This window comes from Lates calcarifer, linkage group LG2 (genome assembly GCF_001640805.2).
Source record: "Lates calcarifer isolate ASB-BC8 linkage group LG2, TLL_Latcal_v3, whole genome shotgun sequence".
Classification (NCBI taxonomy): domain Eukaryota; kingdom Metazoa; phylum Chordata; class Actinopteri; family Centropomidae; genus Lates; species Lates calcarifer.
Window position 1 is genome coordinate 15,942,238 of NC_066834.1, and position 16,646 is coordinate 15,958,883.

Here is a 16,646-nt window from a genome sequence, read left to right on the forward strand (position 1 = left end):
GACTGCTGTAGCCTTGTTTTGTCTGGATCTGTCACAAAGGCCTGCGAGTTGCATGAGAGCCACACAGTAATGTAGTTAAGAATTTGTTGGACTGGCATGTTCTTCTGTTCTGTTGCTATTCCAGATCCTGAATAATTCAAACAACATGCTGCTTGGACAGACTGAAAGAGGCTATAAGCAAGCAGTGAAATACAACCACTTCTGTGACACATACAAAAACACTGGCTGACAGGAACACAACATGATGAGCAGGACTAACATTTCAGGAAAGCCATTATTGGATCCAGGCAGGCTTATGTAATGTGCAGCCACGAGACTGGTCTTTCCAAAGAAAAGCTCCTGCTGGCCTCAAGGAAACTCAGCAGGAAGCAATCGTGTTCATCCCTCAGTCTGTAACCTGCTTGATTTGAGGTTCATTCCATACACTGAGCAGGGAAAACATGATATCAGGCCAATATGGCCGTCATAAAATTCAAGATTCAAGACTCAACAGCTGCTGCAATGTAAACTAACTGCCCTCGTTCACGTCAAAGTACGTCCACTGAAGTGGTTGGTTTTGTCACTGACAGACTCAGATTGTTGTTCTAATTATCTGACGACATTATGGATCGGATTCATACAGGAGATAGACATTTTTATTCACCAGACATCACTTTTTATCTCAACCAGACTCCATTGACAAAAACTGTAATTTTACAGAGCAAAATGCCAAAGCTGCTGAGACACTGCTGCCTTGGTCTGTTAGTGTGCTAGTTACCGTGCTACTTTTACTTACCTGAATACTTCTTCCACCACTGAAAGTCACATAACAACACAGACAAATTAACCAATGGTGGATGTAGTGGTATTCCAGCAGCTCCTGTCTTCTGCTCTGTAAAATTACTGTTTTTGTCAATGCAGTCTGGTAGTGATTGCCTTGATCAGTTGTTCTTGATCAGTACTGCACTGACACCAAAGAGTTTTGTCCTTATCAGTCATTTACAGGGGAAATAAAGCCCAGGTTTGAAATACCAGAGTTACATACACAACAGATATTGGCAGATTTTCCACCGGATATTTTGGCTGGTGATGTTTTCATCTGCCGGACAACAACACATGCTGGAACGCATGGTCAGCAACAATAATCAGACAGGATGTGACATTCACACAGTCATTTACTGATATGATAAGATGCTTAAAGTGTGCCAAAGAAACATTCCCCTCGTCATTACACCACCTCCAGCCCTCTGAGGGAAGTTCAGAGACTGTTGTTCATCAAAATGCCAGGAAATCAGCAGTTTCAGAAATACTCAAACCAGCCCAGTCTGACACCAACACTCATGTCACTGAGATCACATTTTTCCCCCACTGCACTGTAGCCACATGATCGGCTGATTGGATAATTACATGGAAAAGCAGGTGCACAGATGTTCTTAATGAAGTGCTCACTGTGTATATACAGTATAAATATTATTATAATGAGGAGCTGAAATTATTAGTTAATAACTCAGTTAATCTGCTATATATGGGAATCGATTAAACAAAAATGCCAAAAGTTTTCTAATTCCAGTTTTTCAGAGATGATGATTTGAAGTTTTCCTCTGTCATATATGATAGTCTAATTAAATTTCTTAAGGATTAGGCTGATTCACACTGATTCAGATTAAACAAGCATTTTGAAAATGTGATTTTGACGTTTCAAAAATTGTGACAAGACAATTAATCAATAAAATAATCAGCAGATAAATCGATAATGGAAATAAAATTTAGTCACAGCCCTGATTCTGAAATGATTCTACAAGAAGTTTATCTGTGTTGCAGCTGTCAGCTCAGATTTATACAGTGAGTCCTGGTTTTCCATCTGTGTGATAGCTGGGGGATTGGCAGGATGTTTTGTAGAGCAGACAAAGAGGCAGAGCAAGTTCTGTTATTGATTATCAGACTATTGAACTTTAACTTTGACTATTGAACTTTTTCTGTAACTCATCAGATTTACCTGAAATCTGCTTCAGGGACGATGAATTCAGAAGAGACTGATTCAGTTTCATTTCCAAAACACTAAGTTGTTCTCAGACTGAGAAATGTGGATTTGTTTTATTCAGTAATTTTCATACCATAGTCCTTTAAATTTAACACTGCACAGACCCTTTTATTCTCTCACTGTATGATATGTTTGAATTTACTTCCCTATAAAGTAAAGAACCATTCAGTTTTTCTCTGTGCTGAGTTTTGACGTTAATGAAACAATGTCACATCATTTTTGAGACTTTCATTCTTGTAAATAGCGTCACCATCAGAGAATGATGCAGCAGTGTGTGGGGAAAATGTGGTGAATTGTTTTAAGACATTGGAATACATAGTTGCCTCATAATGAAAAAGAAATAGGATGGTGATTCTGGTTTTCTTAGTGGAACAGGCCAGCGTGGTTTTTTAAGAACTGTGGTCAAGTTAACAAACATTGTCCGGCATCATTTACCACTGTGTGTAATGTATGTCGTCGTCTTTGTGTGCAGGTGTGGCAGTGCTCCTCTGGATCACATCTCCCTAAACCGTCTGTCTAACATGAGGAAGAGATACAGGTAAAAGAACCTCTTCTCTAATCATGGTTATGATCCACTATAACGTCTTTCTGCCCTCATCACCCATTCATCTAATGACATTTTATCCTCCTGCTATTCTTTATATCCTAATATCCTTTAATATTAAATTGGTGAAGGGGCCTGTCTGTCACCTGCATCCTTGGCAATTCAGCTTTACAATCTTTGCTTTTACAGGCATTGTGTGTGTTTTGCTTTTGCCCAGGTTGTCCCATTGGTACAGGAATATCTGCATACACTACTAGGTTTTTTGGGGGAAGTGAATCATTTAATGTGCCCATATATTTTTTTCACCCTGTGGTTGAAAATGTGTGATTATAATATTATCCTCAGAAGATGCTCGAGTTGATAATCAGTGAAAGATGAGACGGTACAGCAGAGTTCTCTCTGTAGTGAAGATGAAAATACAAGGTTATCTCTCCTTCAGTATCAGTATCAATAAAACTAAGTGTGATTTTAAGCAGGGCTAGCACATTAACAATACAGCAGTTTATATAATATTCCTTATATAAACAGTGTCTTTACAGTGTGAACAGACACTGCTAATGGCCAAAGCAGCGTGACTCTTCATGACAGAATTGAAACAAGCAGCGTGATCTTCATGACAGAATTGAAACAAATAAACTACAAGCTAAAAAGAAACAGCTTGTTTTTCCTCATGATCAGATGTTAAAACCTGTCACCTCACGACTCGACTGCAGACTGGAGCTAAAGTCAGAGACTGTCTCAAAAGTGCATATTAATGAGCCAAAACAGCTTTTAAGATCTTAGCTTTCAAATTTTTTTTTTCATAGATTTTTTTTTTAACAGGACCACCTCTTAGTACATGACCAATCTCCTTTTTTATTATGGGTACTAAGTACTAAGACTAAATTTCCAAAGTGCCACGTTCATGCTCAGGATGTCATCTGATAACATCAACCAAAAATGCAACAGTTGTTATGTATCACAGCTATATTGACATTTAAAATGTGTGTTAAACATGACAGAAAGTTATCTTCTTAACTTGGCTGCTACACATCTCCCACCTAGGTAGTTAGTCTCTCAAGTGACGGCCTGTTACATGTTTCAATGCAGCCGAACTCATGACATAGTTGTTCTTATTTCCATTTTTTATGCTTTTGTTGACAGGCAACTTATCAAATATGAAACAGTGATTTAATCCTTTAAATGCTGTAGATTAATTGGCAGTAACTCTGAAGCTGCTGTGTTGAAGTGATAAAATCCTTATTTTATAACTGCGACGTCATCTGAACATAAATCCAGGGTTATTGACAACATCTGTGGTGTATTCAGCTACACTGACATTTAAAATGAACCCTCACAGTGAACGTTCGAGACAACTGGTGATTGTCTTCTTCACTTTACTGCCACAAAGCCTGGTTAGTCTGGACAAAGGTCTGAAATAGACAGAGAAAGATGCACTTACAGATCTACTGTAGGTAATGTGGACCCACTCTAAATGTCTGAGAAGGCCTGTATTGTTTCCACAGCTGTGTCTGAGTACCTAACATGCTGCTGTGTCTGTATTTCATGGACAGGAATGGCCTTGGACCCTCAAAAGAAGGAGAAGCTCAGTACTCTGTGGTGCACTGCACTGGCTACATCAAAGCCTGGCCCCCTGCAGGTTTGTACACATCCTCAACGACACTCTTGTCTCTAGCTCTGCTTTACCCAAACTTCACCTCACTGCATGAGTGTGTGGCCTGGTCTAACCCAAAGCAGCTGCACAGCTCTGGACCAGGACCTGGATTCAACCACAGACCCACAACCGCTTGTTTGGTTCTGGTATCAGAGTGACTGTACAATGTATGTAGTCTGCTTGTTTACCAGCAGCTATGGTCTGTCAGTATACACATTTGACATCAGTGCATTCAAATACTAACAGTGTTTCACTGTGATTAAAGAAAAAAGGCCAAAGATATTTCTGATCTCACCTGTTCCCAGTCCACAGATTTTACTGACTCAACTGAATCTCTGGTCACAATAGCAATACTTATTTTCTTCACTGCTTCACTACTTAATTACATTTCGTGCTATTATGAGGTTAAATTAATCTAGTGTCAGTGGGTTGTTGAGCATTTTTTAGTAAATTTCCAAACTTTTCTAACCTTCAAAACCAACATTCAGACTGGTCGTTTTGCAACAGTGACAGACTCCATTTTGAAGGTAACGACAGTACACTGCTGGTGCTCTAGCAGCTCAGAAGAGAGACTTTTATTGTGACGGGGCACTTGGGATCCTGAAAACTCAACCCTGAATCCTTTACATAGAAGTTAGTCTACAGGGTGTAACAGGCAACAGAGTAAGTCGGGGAATGGCTCATTCATTGCGCCACATTACAATCTTTTCACACATTGGTGATAAAAAATGGTTGTGGCCCCCATCATGGCCAGCTTTTCACTCTGCCTCCCAGTGTTTCACTTCGAGCTGTTATAAACACATTTAATTTCTGACGTCGCCAGACATAATGTCTTTAGAAGTAGGTCTGCAAGACATAAATCAACCCTTACATCTCCAGTAGGAAAAAAAACGTTTTGAGAGATGAACTGACACATTGTCAGTTCAGTTTTTTCCATGGGAGTTATTAACTGTAGAAACACAAGATTAATAAAATATTTTCTCAAATTTTAGAAGACCTTGTTTTTAGAAGAATATTAGAGGAATCCTGTGATGAGAAGTATTTGTTTTAACTTACCTGTTATGTAAAGTATGCTAACCTCAGCCTCATACTGTACCGTGTATCACTATCTGAGGCACAGCAGATCTGAGAAAACACAAATCCTCAGATGCACTCTGACTTCAGGACACACAAACACAGCGTACAATGTTTACAGAGACAAAGACTGGAATGTACCCCCTGAGTCTCAGACCAGGTGTCTCGATGGCTGATGTGGTAAAGTCCAGCGGTTGAACTCAACAACATCAAGTAAAACATGACTACATCTCCTCTGTGAACTTTGAGGTCAGGCTGGAATACCTCCAGGTGTAACACAACACACAACACACACACACACATACCATGTGTGTTTAGAAATCATTGACATATGGTTCACTTCCTTGCACTAAAAATACTCCTTTGGAATATTTTGGACATGAAACTGCTGGCAAACAATCGTCAGGCGAAACACACGCACATACACTCATAAATTGCAGATGGATGCTCTGCAGACACAGACACGTTGCACATCGAGCACCAGCGCACTGGCTGTCGACTGAACTGTGTTAGAGCAGAGGAATGTAGCCACAAGTGAGGACAGAGTCATAGTTTTTATTTTTATCATCTCTCATCTCTTTGGAAAGCATTTCATCAGAATAAAATTCAGTGAATTCTGCATATTAAACACCACCCAGATCAGCCTGGATGTGATTATAGAGCTTTTACATTTATAGTTTTGTAGACTCTTCCCTGTGGCCTGTGGATGAACTGTGGATCCTCTTTGGTATTTCTGAGATTATCCAGACAAGGTTTAGAATATGGCTTTTCAACAATTGTTATAATCTGGGTTCAAAAAAAGAAACGTGTGACAGAATATTTGGATTATCATGAGACATTATGCTAAATAATGCTAATAAAATGCTAAAGTGAAACCCAGGAAATAATACTACTCTTCAGGGTTATACCAGTTAATGGGTTACTCCAGTGGTAAATAAAAAAATCTTTCTAGTTAGTCTCTAATGTCATATCCCTTCACTGGCTTGTTTAACCTGTCTTATTTTGTGATTATTATTTTTTATGGTACACAGCAGATTCATTTTCCTGCATATTAAAGTGTAGCTTTCATGTAGATTTAAATTTTTTCCATTAAAATAAAATAGCGCACTATTATTTCTGTAAATTGACCAGTAGTACAGTTAAGATGGAAAAAAAATCTGACTATGTTGTGTGTCGATTGAAGTGGTGCTCCTAAAGGTAAAGATAGCAGCTGCTGCTACGTAGCTTCAGTAGTCGAACGTGCAATGTTTTTGATCAGGAAAAATTAGTTTTCTCAGATCACTGCTCCTGCGACTTGCTTAACGTGGCTTTATATTTGATTTAGCACAAAACAAACAGTGGAAGAGTTATCATGCCAGAATGGAACTGAGTTGTCTGTTTCCCTGCTTCTCTTTTACTGAATTATTTGTACTAGACAGAAAGGAGCAAGTCTGAGTATTTGTTGAATGAAATATGTCAACAGTCTGGTATTGTGGCTGAAAACCTTCTTGCACTGTGAAGGACGCTTAATGGTGAAAACATGACTTATAAATCATTGTACAGGAGCAGCAGCAGCAGCGGCTGTGTCAGCCAGTAGATTACCTCTCACTGCTGCTCAAGTGGCAAATAGAAAAATAAGGGTAACACTTTAAATGAAATGCCTGTTTAATATACCTCCCTCTTTCTCTCTGTCGTTCCTCAGGTATGACTATACCAGAAGAAGACACAGAGGCAGGTCAGACTGGAAAATACTGCCTAGTGGCCATCGGAAGACTGCAGGTGAGTGTGGCGGCACAGTCACTCGAAACATTTTGATTCCTCTTTTCTTCCCAGTACTTTGCTGAACTTTTAACTTACTGCTGCAACATCCCCAGTTTGAGTCCAGCTGGATATCTTTGTTGCAGCTAATTCTCCACCTTCCCCACCCTCTCCTCATTTTCTGTCATGTGTTTACTGTCAACTGTGTAATAAAGACATAAACTGGCCAAAGATACCTACAAAAAATATGTGAGTAAACCTCTGAAGGGGGGGTACTCTCAGCTGGGGTGGGGTTTTGCAGGGCTGATCCATCACTGGTTGGTTAAACAACACAGACCTGAAGCTGGTTTGCCTTGTGAACACCTCTGTTCACAAAATAAGGAAGCAAAAGGTGTCACTAATATCAACAGTAATACATGAGTTTAATTTGTTGCTTGTTTCGTGGTGGTTACATCCTAAAGCAGAAATAAATAAACAACAAACACTCAGATTATTTACTGTGTATGCAGTCAGTCCTCTAGCACCAGCTCAGCCACACTGAGTCACATGACCTTCATTTGTGCGTTCTAGAATTCTCTCGAGAGCGTCTGAAGCAACGCTGCTGTGTGGGCTTGACTTATTTTTCCTCCTCTTCAGTGGAGGAAAAATAAGTTGAGCCCTCTCATCTGTTTTTGACAGACAGCAGGAAACAGCTGAGTCATGTGACCTTTCTACATGTTGGGTGGACTTTGTTCTTAAGAAAATGCACACGTCATTCACACCTGGCAAAGATCTTATCACAATGGGAGTCAGGCCAGTGTTGAATGAGGTCTAGAAGATGTTTACTTTGAGAAATGAAGAAATCATTGCTGGGCAATTTAGTTTTTTGCAGAGGTAAGAAGTAATTTGATTCATGAGATAAATTAGTTCACCAAAAACACAACAAGTAACATTCAAACAACCAGTGACCTCTTCTACAAAAGTCTTTCTTCTTAGAAAGTTAGTGATAGTTTGAAAGAGTGTGAGTATAAACACAACGAGGCTGTAAAGGTGGACTGGTGAGTAGATCAGTTTTCATGTTAATGTCCCAGACAACCTCTGTAGTCTCATTTAGACACTCATTAGCAACCACCTTTTTTAAGACACGTAAAAGCTTCAAACATCAGGAGTGGAGGATTTACTGATGGATTTTATGTTGTAGAATAAAATATGAAAATGTCTTGAGCTTGTGTTAAAACCACAGACCTTATTTCAGACATTTAACCAAAAACCCATTGACTTTAAGACGAGGGAACAGGAAGTCAATGTTCCCCCTAATTTTTCATGTGTCTGAGCATACACACAAACTCCCTGAGAATTCTTTGGACCACTGTGAACAACATCAGATACAGAGAATTCTGTTGAAAGAATCTGAAACTGCAAATCAAAAGCAAACAGCTAACCCGCCTATAACCATGTTGGACGCTCTGCAGTGAACTCATGTTTTCTTGAGTTGTGTCATCTAGGTTATGTTGTATTTTTGCTCAGCTCACATGGTGCTGGTTTAAGATGTGAAAACACAATAACTTTTAGTATTTAGAAAAAAGAAAAGTATCCAAATTGTTCATAGAAGCTTCTTAAACCACTCCTCTAGCGGTAGACTCTTTTCTTAGACGGCTTCCATCAGAGGAGGGAGATCGCTGGAACAGTGGTGAGTTTAGCCATGTTCTGAAGAAACTGAGCATCTGAGGTCACGTGAGGAAGTGGACTGGCTGCAGGAGTGGTTTTAGGGTTTTCTAGGATATTTTTTGTTATTGTTTTTTGGGTTTTTGTTGTTTGTTTTCTCATAGAGGAAACTTGTCACTTTTGGATTCTGACTCACTAAAGTGTTTGTTACACAGAAGATTTCGGATGGATTATCACTTCAAGGGATTGTACTGTATTTTCTTTTATCCATTTTCCCTCCCTTATATTTGATACATTTTATTATGACTTGAGCAAGAACTATCAATCGTGGACGCTGTGGTTTCCATTAATTAAACATTAATGTTTTGTTCTGAATCTGCTGTCAGCTTCAGTGAGCTTGCACTCTGCCACTGTTGACAGTCAGAGCCCAAGTAGAGGGAACAACTTCTGATTGTTTTGTTAAAGAGTCTCAGACTGAGTGTGGAAACTCGTATTTGTGCTCCAACTCTCCATTTCCTTTCTTAAACATACGTCTCTTCATACCCAAATGATGTATGTCGAATATGTCTGTGCCTCTCTCAGGTGACCAGCTCTCCAGTCTCTATGGATATGAACGGCCTGTCGGTGCCTACAGAGTTCCTGTCACGTCACAATTCGGATGGCGTCATCACTTTCGTTGACCCGCGCTGCATCAACGTCATTGGTTATCAGCCTCAGGTTAGCTAACAGAAGTGTAGTGTGAAAAATGGAGCAGTGTTACCATCCTTTTTGCCAGGTTTTAAAGGCTTCATATGTGAATTACAACCAAATGTTTCCAATCACCTTGACCTCTGACCTTAAAATAATTCAGTGCCTTTTCCATGATCGAGTTCTCTCGCTCAGGCTCTGTTGTAATGCCCCAGTCACGCCATGTTCTCAGATGAACTCCTCGTGATCTGCATGACGAATAAATTCCCTGACTTTGCAGAACTTTGCATTACCAGCTATGCACATGAGTAACTGTGGTGACGGTGGAAATAAGCAAACAAGGCTGAAAAACATTCTGGTATGTTAAACACATTCCTGTGGAACAGTCAGCATGTGCCTTTGTTGACTGTTTCCCCCACTACTCAACAAGAAACCTCTGAATCAGAGAGTTATATCATTCAAAACAAATACATGTGCGTTCTGTTCAGAGGAGGCGCCTAAACTCTTCTTGTTTTTCCTACAGACCATTTTACTTTTTACTCTTTTACTGCAACCCATTTATCCTGCAGTTCAAATGAAGTATCTGGTATTTCATTTACTAAATCACCTACATTATAACATCTGTAATTACCTTCCACCTTTAAATAGAAGATTTGCAGTCAGTGTTTAATCACTCTCTCACCTCAGCTAACGTGCATTTAATAGCTTGATGAATGATTCATTCAATTTCAAAATCTAAGGAAAATGTAGAGACACTGAGCTGGAACACATGGTGGTCAATTTACCACAAAGTCACATTCAGACCTAATGTCTGCAAACTATGCAGCGTTATCTGTTAACAGCATTAGTTTTTGGCTCTAGTTGATTTTTTTGTACCAGCCACTGACAACCATTTTATTACATAAACAAAACTAATTTATAGACATTGCATTCCTACTGTAGGATGTTTAATCAAATCTTTTTCTTTCATGAGCATTAATTCCCATTAACTTACTGTCATCCTGTCCTGTAGGACCTGCTGGGAAAAGATATCCTGGAGTTCTGCCATCCTGAGGACCAGAGTCACCTTAGAGAAAGTTTCCAACAGGTAGGACCAGACTGGAACTGTTAGTTAGACCTGAAGGGGTTTTTGTGTGTCTGAGAAATACGTAAATTTATTGTAAGTTAATAAGTAAAACTTTTCTGAACCAGTGTTACAGATTGAGGATGTTTCAGACAGAGGAGTCCAAACTTTTCATGCCAGGAGCCACATGTAGAAAACAAAACATAATCCTAGGTCATTAGCGTTTTTATTTAAGAGACTATCTCAGTGAGTGAGTTTTACACACTACGTGTTGTGCACTGTCGTAAGATGATTTTCTCACTAGTTAATGTCACTCACCACAGTGATGCTGGGCCTTGGACTGATGAATTGCTGGGACTGTTAGTTATCTTGGACCTCAGTCTGCTCTTGTTCAGTCTCAAAAGAGAGAGTGTTTGCTCACATACATGTAGCGCCAAATAACCTGAGCATCATTTTGATGTTGTGATTTGATTTCTAGAGAAATCTGGACTTTTTCAAACCCTTGTAGAAATCTGCCAGTGCTGACAGAGCGGAGCCACATTATGTAATGTCTTAGAAGTGATTAGATTAAATTTAATCATTTAAAGGGAAGCCAGTGTAAGAAAGCCAAAGAGCAAAATTTACTATTTGGTGCTGCCTACTTAACTCAGAACCTGTACTATGATAGATGTAGTTTACGATTCCTTATTTTTCACAAGCAACTTAATCCAGATATTGGATTTTAGAACCATTGGGTAGATTATATTATTGATGAGCATCATAGTTACATGAGGAGATTCAGACTCCACAAACACTGGTGTACAGACAAAGATTTGCAGAGAGCACATTAACCAGACAACAACCAAGCTTCATTTTGGTTTGACATAAAGTACACTGGCAGAAGTGATGGACCTGCATGACTAAAAATTATAAATCGGGACCTGAATCTGATACTAATACTTTGAACAATGGAACCCAGGCGTATGAGAGTGACTCTCAGATATCCACAGAATGAGGAAAACATCAGAAAGCAAAGCAGTTGTTTCTTTTACAGCTACAACAGAGCCACACAGACTCTTCTCTCGCCAAGGATATGATGAAAAACATCAAAGGACACTACTGAAACTCTCACTGAGCAGTGCAGAAAATTGTCTGAGACACATAGAGTTTCACTGTTTAGTAATAAACTACCAAGGTGCAAAAGACCTTCCTTTTAACATGATATTTTTTGGTTTATTTTAGTGAAGTTTGAGGCAAGTACCTACTTGAATGTTACGATGTGAGAGTGGAGGCTGTGGTGATCAGTGCGTAAGAGATGGATCCATCCATGAAACGTCTGATCTTTACCCTTTAGGCTTTTATAACCAGGAATGTTTTCCTTCTGCACACACTCTGGCTCTCATCCAGCTCACACACACACACACACACACACACACACACACATACACAATACATCAACACGTGTTACTCGAGTATATTCGCCAAGTGTCTCGTCTTTTAGCAGACATGCCAGCCTCCATTGAGCATGTTTCGGTTTCAGAGTGCCGCCAGGCTGACTGATTGGGTTCACCGATTATTCTGTTTGCATATGTCAGCAAGTACTTAGCCACTCAATCACCATTAGAGCCAGATATGAAGGACATGTTTCTGGGTGCTCCTGATTAAAATCCACAAAATAAATTAGTGAATTTGAAAAATGTACTCTTAGTGTTACCTCCCACTAATTCACTTTATTTATAAAGTGATAGAAGTTGACCTAAAGTGCTGTACAATTCACAAAGCAAGGTTAAAAATCAGCCTGTGGATACTGTTACATGCAGATATATAGCTAAAGAATAAAAATAGCCTTTGAGATAGGACTGTCTGGGTTTCAGAGGGGTTTGAAATGATAAACGCTGATTGTTGATAGGCAGGTTATTCCTGTTGCCAAGGCGAAACCACGTCTCCTCCTCTTTTTATTGTTGTTGTTGTTTTGCTTTGTTTTCAGTGCATAGAACGACTTTCTTTCTTAAAGTACTAAAAGCATAAAAATAAAATAATAGAAAAAGATCAATGCAGGCAAAGACCTTTGTCTGCTTATTGTTAAGTTTTGTATGTTCTGATGAAGATCTGACAGATGGAAAGCTCACAAATAAAGTGAAAACACATGGATCTAAATGTGCAGAGATCTTTTTTTAGCAGTACATCATCTGTATGCCTCTTTACGTTCATTCAGCTTAAGGCACTCTGCAAAAACACGGCGCAGTGCAGAAGCCTTTCAGTGGGAGGGAAACCCCTGTGGAGACATTCCTGACACAGGGGGTGGAGATGGGAGGGTTGGCCAGAGATATCTCGGGTATTTGTTTTATTTAATCTGGGTATCTGGTTTATTTGATTTATCTAGTTCATTTGATCTGCTTATTTGGTGTTTTTGAGCTGGTTAAAGAGAACTCAGTATCCGCCCCATTTGTCAGCAAAATAAACATCATTCTACCAGAGGATCATTTCCTTTCCTCTCTTTCTGCTCTCTGTCTGGACTGAGACGTTCTTCGTATCTGTGATCAGCTGCTCTGGCCTTCCTCAGCACTTCATTTCAAAGTCGTTTTATATCCATTTCACATTGGGAAGAAGTGCAGTGCTCTCATTACTCGGACTGACAGTCAGTGGAGTGATGGGCTCAGAGGAGCACAGTATTTATTACCAGCAGCCTGTCGCCCAGAAACAGCAGAAACTGGGACTGTGAAACCACTCACTTCAAAACTTAGAAATCAGTGTTATTAATCAGCTGCTAATTCCACTCTTTAAGATTCTCCCTTCAGTTTGATGATTAAGTCATGACAGAAACAATATTAATCAGTGATTTTCTTCTCTGCAGGTGGTGAAATTGAAGGGTCAGGTCCTGTCGGTGATGTATCGTTTCCGAATGAAGAACAGAGAGTGGATGTTGATCCGAACAAGCAGCTTCACCTTCCAAAACCCGTACTCTGATGAGATAGAGTACATCATCTGCACCAACACCAACGTCAAGTAGGTTCTTCATTAACACCTTCACACAAACACACATATACAAAACACCATGTAAAATCAAAGTCAAAGAGCATCAGTGAGGTGTGTGATGTATAATTTTATTCTCCTCATACAAAACTAGAACTGAATCTCTGTTGAAGATAAGACAGCAAAGCCAAAAACCAAACCCGAGCTGTGACCGAATTAGACCGCCTCCCTAAAGACCGATAGACTCTAAAGAGAAACCAACTGCCCTGTGGGGACAAATAAAGTCATCACTGCTGCTAGATATTTTATGGCACAAAAAAAAGGTAAACTTTATCATACCAGACACACACTGTGTAAAAAGCTGCACAGATAGAAGATGTACCAGACCCAGAGCTACATTTCATCACATTACCTCCAAAATAAACATCACTGAGATTTATTGATAACAGCAATTAAAAGGGCACAGTGGTTGAGTTAAGGTAACATTGCTCCTCCTTTAAGTAAATTTACTTTTAGTAAGTTTAGAAAGGTCTGCTGTAATCATTTTATGACTTTTCTTGTTTCATTAATATGAACTATAGACTTTGTTTGAGGTTTATTATACACAAGACACAAGACTCTTAGCAGATGTACAGATGAGTTTGATCCTTAGCTCAGTATATCTTTTGGTAGGAAATGAGTTTCTCCTCTGCTCTGATTTGACCTGAGACGTCAGTGACTCACATTTCTCACCTCGTTCTGCTGCCTTAGCACTGTCAGGATTAATACTGATGTTATCCAGACCTTTGAAAAGAAACTGTGTCTGTCCCCAGACTGTTGAAGGCAACAGGGATAATATTTACCCACTTTTATTGATTTCCATGTTGTTAACAACATGTTAAATGAAAGTCCCAGTAAACTGCTCTGCTCCACAGAGCTGCCTCTTGTTTGTCTTGTGCCTTGTTGGATGTTGGAGCTCAGCTCTGAAAAACAAACATGAACACAAGGCAGCAGACTATTTCACTGCTTCAAGAACACAGCATAAATGTCTGAATATAATGTATTTTAATGTTAGCTAATGTATCATGATGAATGAAAAGCAATATTGACAAAATATAATATCACAATTGTTGGTTCTTTCATAAATTATTTGGAGCAGAGCTAAAGTTATTAGCCACCTAATTCACAAAATTAATCCACAACAGCAGTTGTCATTAGTCAAGCAAAAATTCTGAATATTCATCATTGTAAACTGAATATGTTTCTGGTTTCTGGTTGTTCTGGTTTTAGACTGGTTGTTCAAAAAATCAAACAATTAGAAGACATCACTTTGGGTTAAGAAAAATTGTGATGGACATTGTTCATTATATACATGAATCAGTTTTGAAAATAATGGTCATTTCCGTTCTAAAAAAGAAATGTAATAAATCTCTTTATTTATCCCAAAGGACAATTAGAGTTGTTGATAATAATGTTTCTCACAGATGTCTCCTAAACGCCTCACATACAGGCCATTGGTAGATGCTAGCAAGGCGGCTGCGTGTTAAAACATTGCCAATCCACGACGTTGTTACTGTTTCAAGTCGTGTCACAGTTATTTTTTATAGCCTTATAAACTTATAACTGTAAACTTTAACCGGTTGAAGGATTTTAGTCATCGGACGTCTGGATCTTAAGGTCTCAGAGGAATTGAAACACTCTGGAAGAGGAAAGGAACAGACAGTCCTGAGGGATTTTTAGTGGAGAAAGAAGTTTTAATTGATGTACAATATTTCCTGAGACTGAACTGTTTTCACTGTGTCAGTATCCACAAGGTGTGATGATTTGTGGTAGAAAATGTAGAGATGGCAGATAGAACAGATAATTTGCTTCCTTCAGACGGCTGTAGAGATTCACCACAGGAAAAAGAAAAGGCCGTCAGTATAGACTACCTACAAACTGCTATGGATAATAGAGCTGATAAGATTATTCTGTCTAGCTAGCATTATCGCAAGTCAAACAGAAAAACTTCTGCAAACTTCGTCTGCATGATCATATGTCAGCTGGTTCAAAAATGGAAAATTAGATTGGAAAGACAAACAAATCATGAATAAAGGTGGCTGTCTGATTTTAGGTGTTTTTTTTATATGGCTGTGATTTCGCTGAATAAAATTAACAAAATACTGTGGAAGAAAAGTGTGCCTCGTAGTTGTGCACCACTGCATTTTGCCTCCCTGTGGCAGAATGAAAATAGAGCCTCTCATGTCCTGTCCCTCCTTCATGTTCTCTCAGCCGTCATCGTCAGTTAAGGACTGCCGTGAGCTCAAGCAATTACAAATGTCAACATACAGCTAATAGCTTTCAGTCATAAGTGTGTATGCATGGGTGTATGTGTGTAACAGGCATGAATCATAGTGAACAGTCCCCTCAGGCTGAGGTGGCAGGCAGAGTATTAACAGAATATGTGTTAGATTTATGAGGTTGCTGTAAAAAGAAAAAACAGAGAAAGAATCACGATTATCAGGAAACGATGAAGTTCAGAAGCAGATGGTTTTCTCCAGGTCCTCATAACATGATTAATACCTGTGTGTCGCCTCTTTGTATGTGTGTGCATGTAATGTAATGTATGTTATGTTCAGATGGTAACACAGTAGGCAACTGCCTTGTAGTGTTGAAAGAGCTTTTTGTTGAATTTGTGCAAGAGCAGCTCAGTGTGCACAGTGAACAGCTGTGTGTACTCAGGTGGTGCATGTTTGGACAGTCCTCATGTCATGAGTGTCCTCTGGTTACATGTAATATAACTCCTCACCTGACAGGAGCTATAATATACAGTGCATTCAGAAAGTATTCATACCCCCTTCAATTTTTTCACATTTTATAAAATAAAAATCAGTCTACACTCAAAGCCACACAATCACAAAGTGAAGAGATTTTAGGAATTTTGGCAAATTTACTAAGAAGGAAAAATTGCATTGCAAGTATTCAGGCCCTTTTCTATGACACTTGATATTTAGCTCAGGTACCCCCCATTTCTCTTCATCATCTTTGAGATATTTCTCCACCTTGATTGGAGACCGCCTATTGTAAATTCAACTGGTTGGACGTGATTTGGAAAGACACGCACCTGTCTATATAAATTCTTAAAGCTGACAATGCATATCAGAACAAAAACCAAGCCATGAGATCAAAGGAGCTGCCTGCAGAGCCAGAGACAGGACTGAGAAGGACCTTGGGTAAGAGAGGTGCGATCCTGTGTAGACATGGGAGAAACAAGAAGGACAACCATCGCTGCAACACGCCACCAATCTATGGC

At 39.3% G+C, this 16,646-nt stretch overlaps 1 protein-coding gene across 2 annotated transcripts in view; it reads left to right on the forward strand.

The window, feature by feature from the left end:
- Positions 1 to 16,646, forward strand: part of arnt2 (aryl-hydrocarbon receptor nuclear translocator 2) — a 51,015-nt gene that overhangs the window by 23,196 nt on the left and 11,173 nt on the right. For both annotated transcript variants that reach the window (XM_018692873.2, XM_018692874.2), the window contains 6 exons: positions 2,493 to 2,558; positions 4,118 to 4,203; positions 6,974 to 7,050; positions 9,256 to 9,390; positions 10,373 to 10,447; positions 13,257 to 13,408. In XM_018692873.2, coding sequence (XP_018548389.1) covers positions 2,493 to 2,558; positions 4,118 to 4,203; positions 6,974 to 7,050; positions 9,256 to 9,390; positions 10,373 to 10,447; positions 13,257 to 13,408 — 591 coding nt within the window. The remainder of the gene's footprint in view (positions 1 to 2,492; positions 2,559 to 4,117; positions 4,204 to 6,973; positions 7,051 to 9,255; positions 9,391 to 10,372; positions 10,448 to 13,256; positions 13,409 to 16,646) is intronic.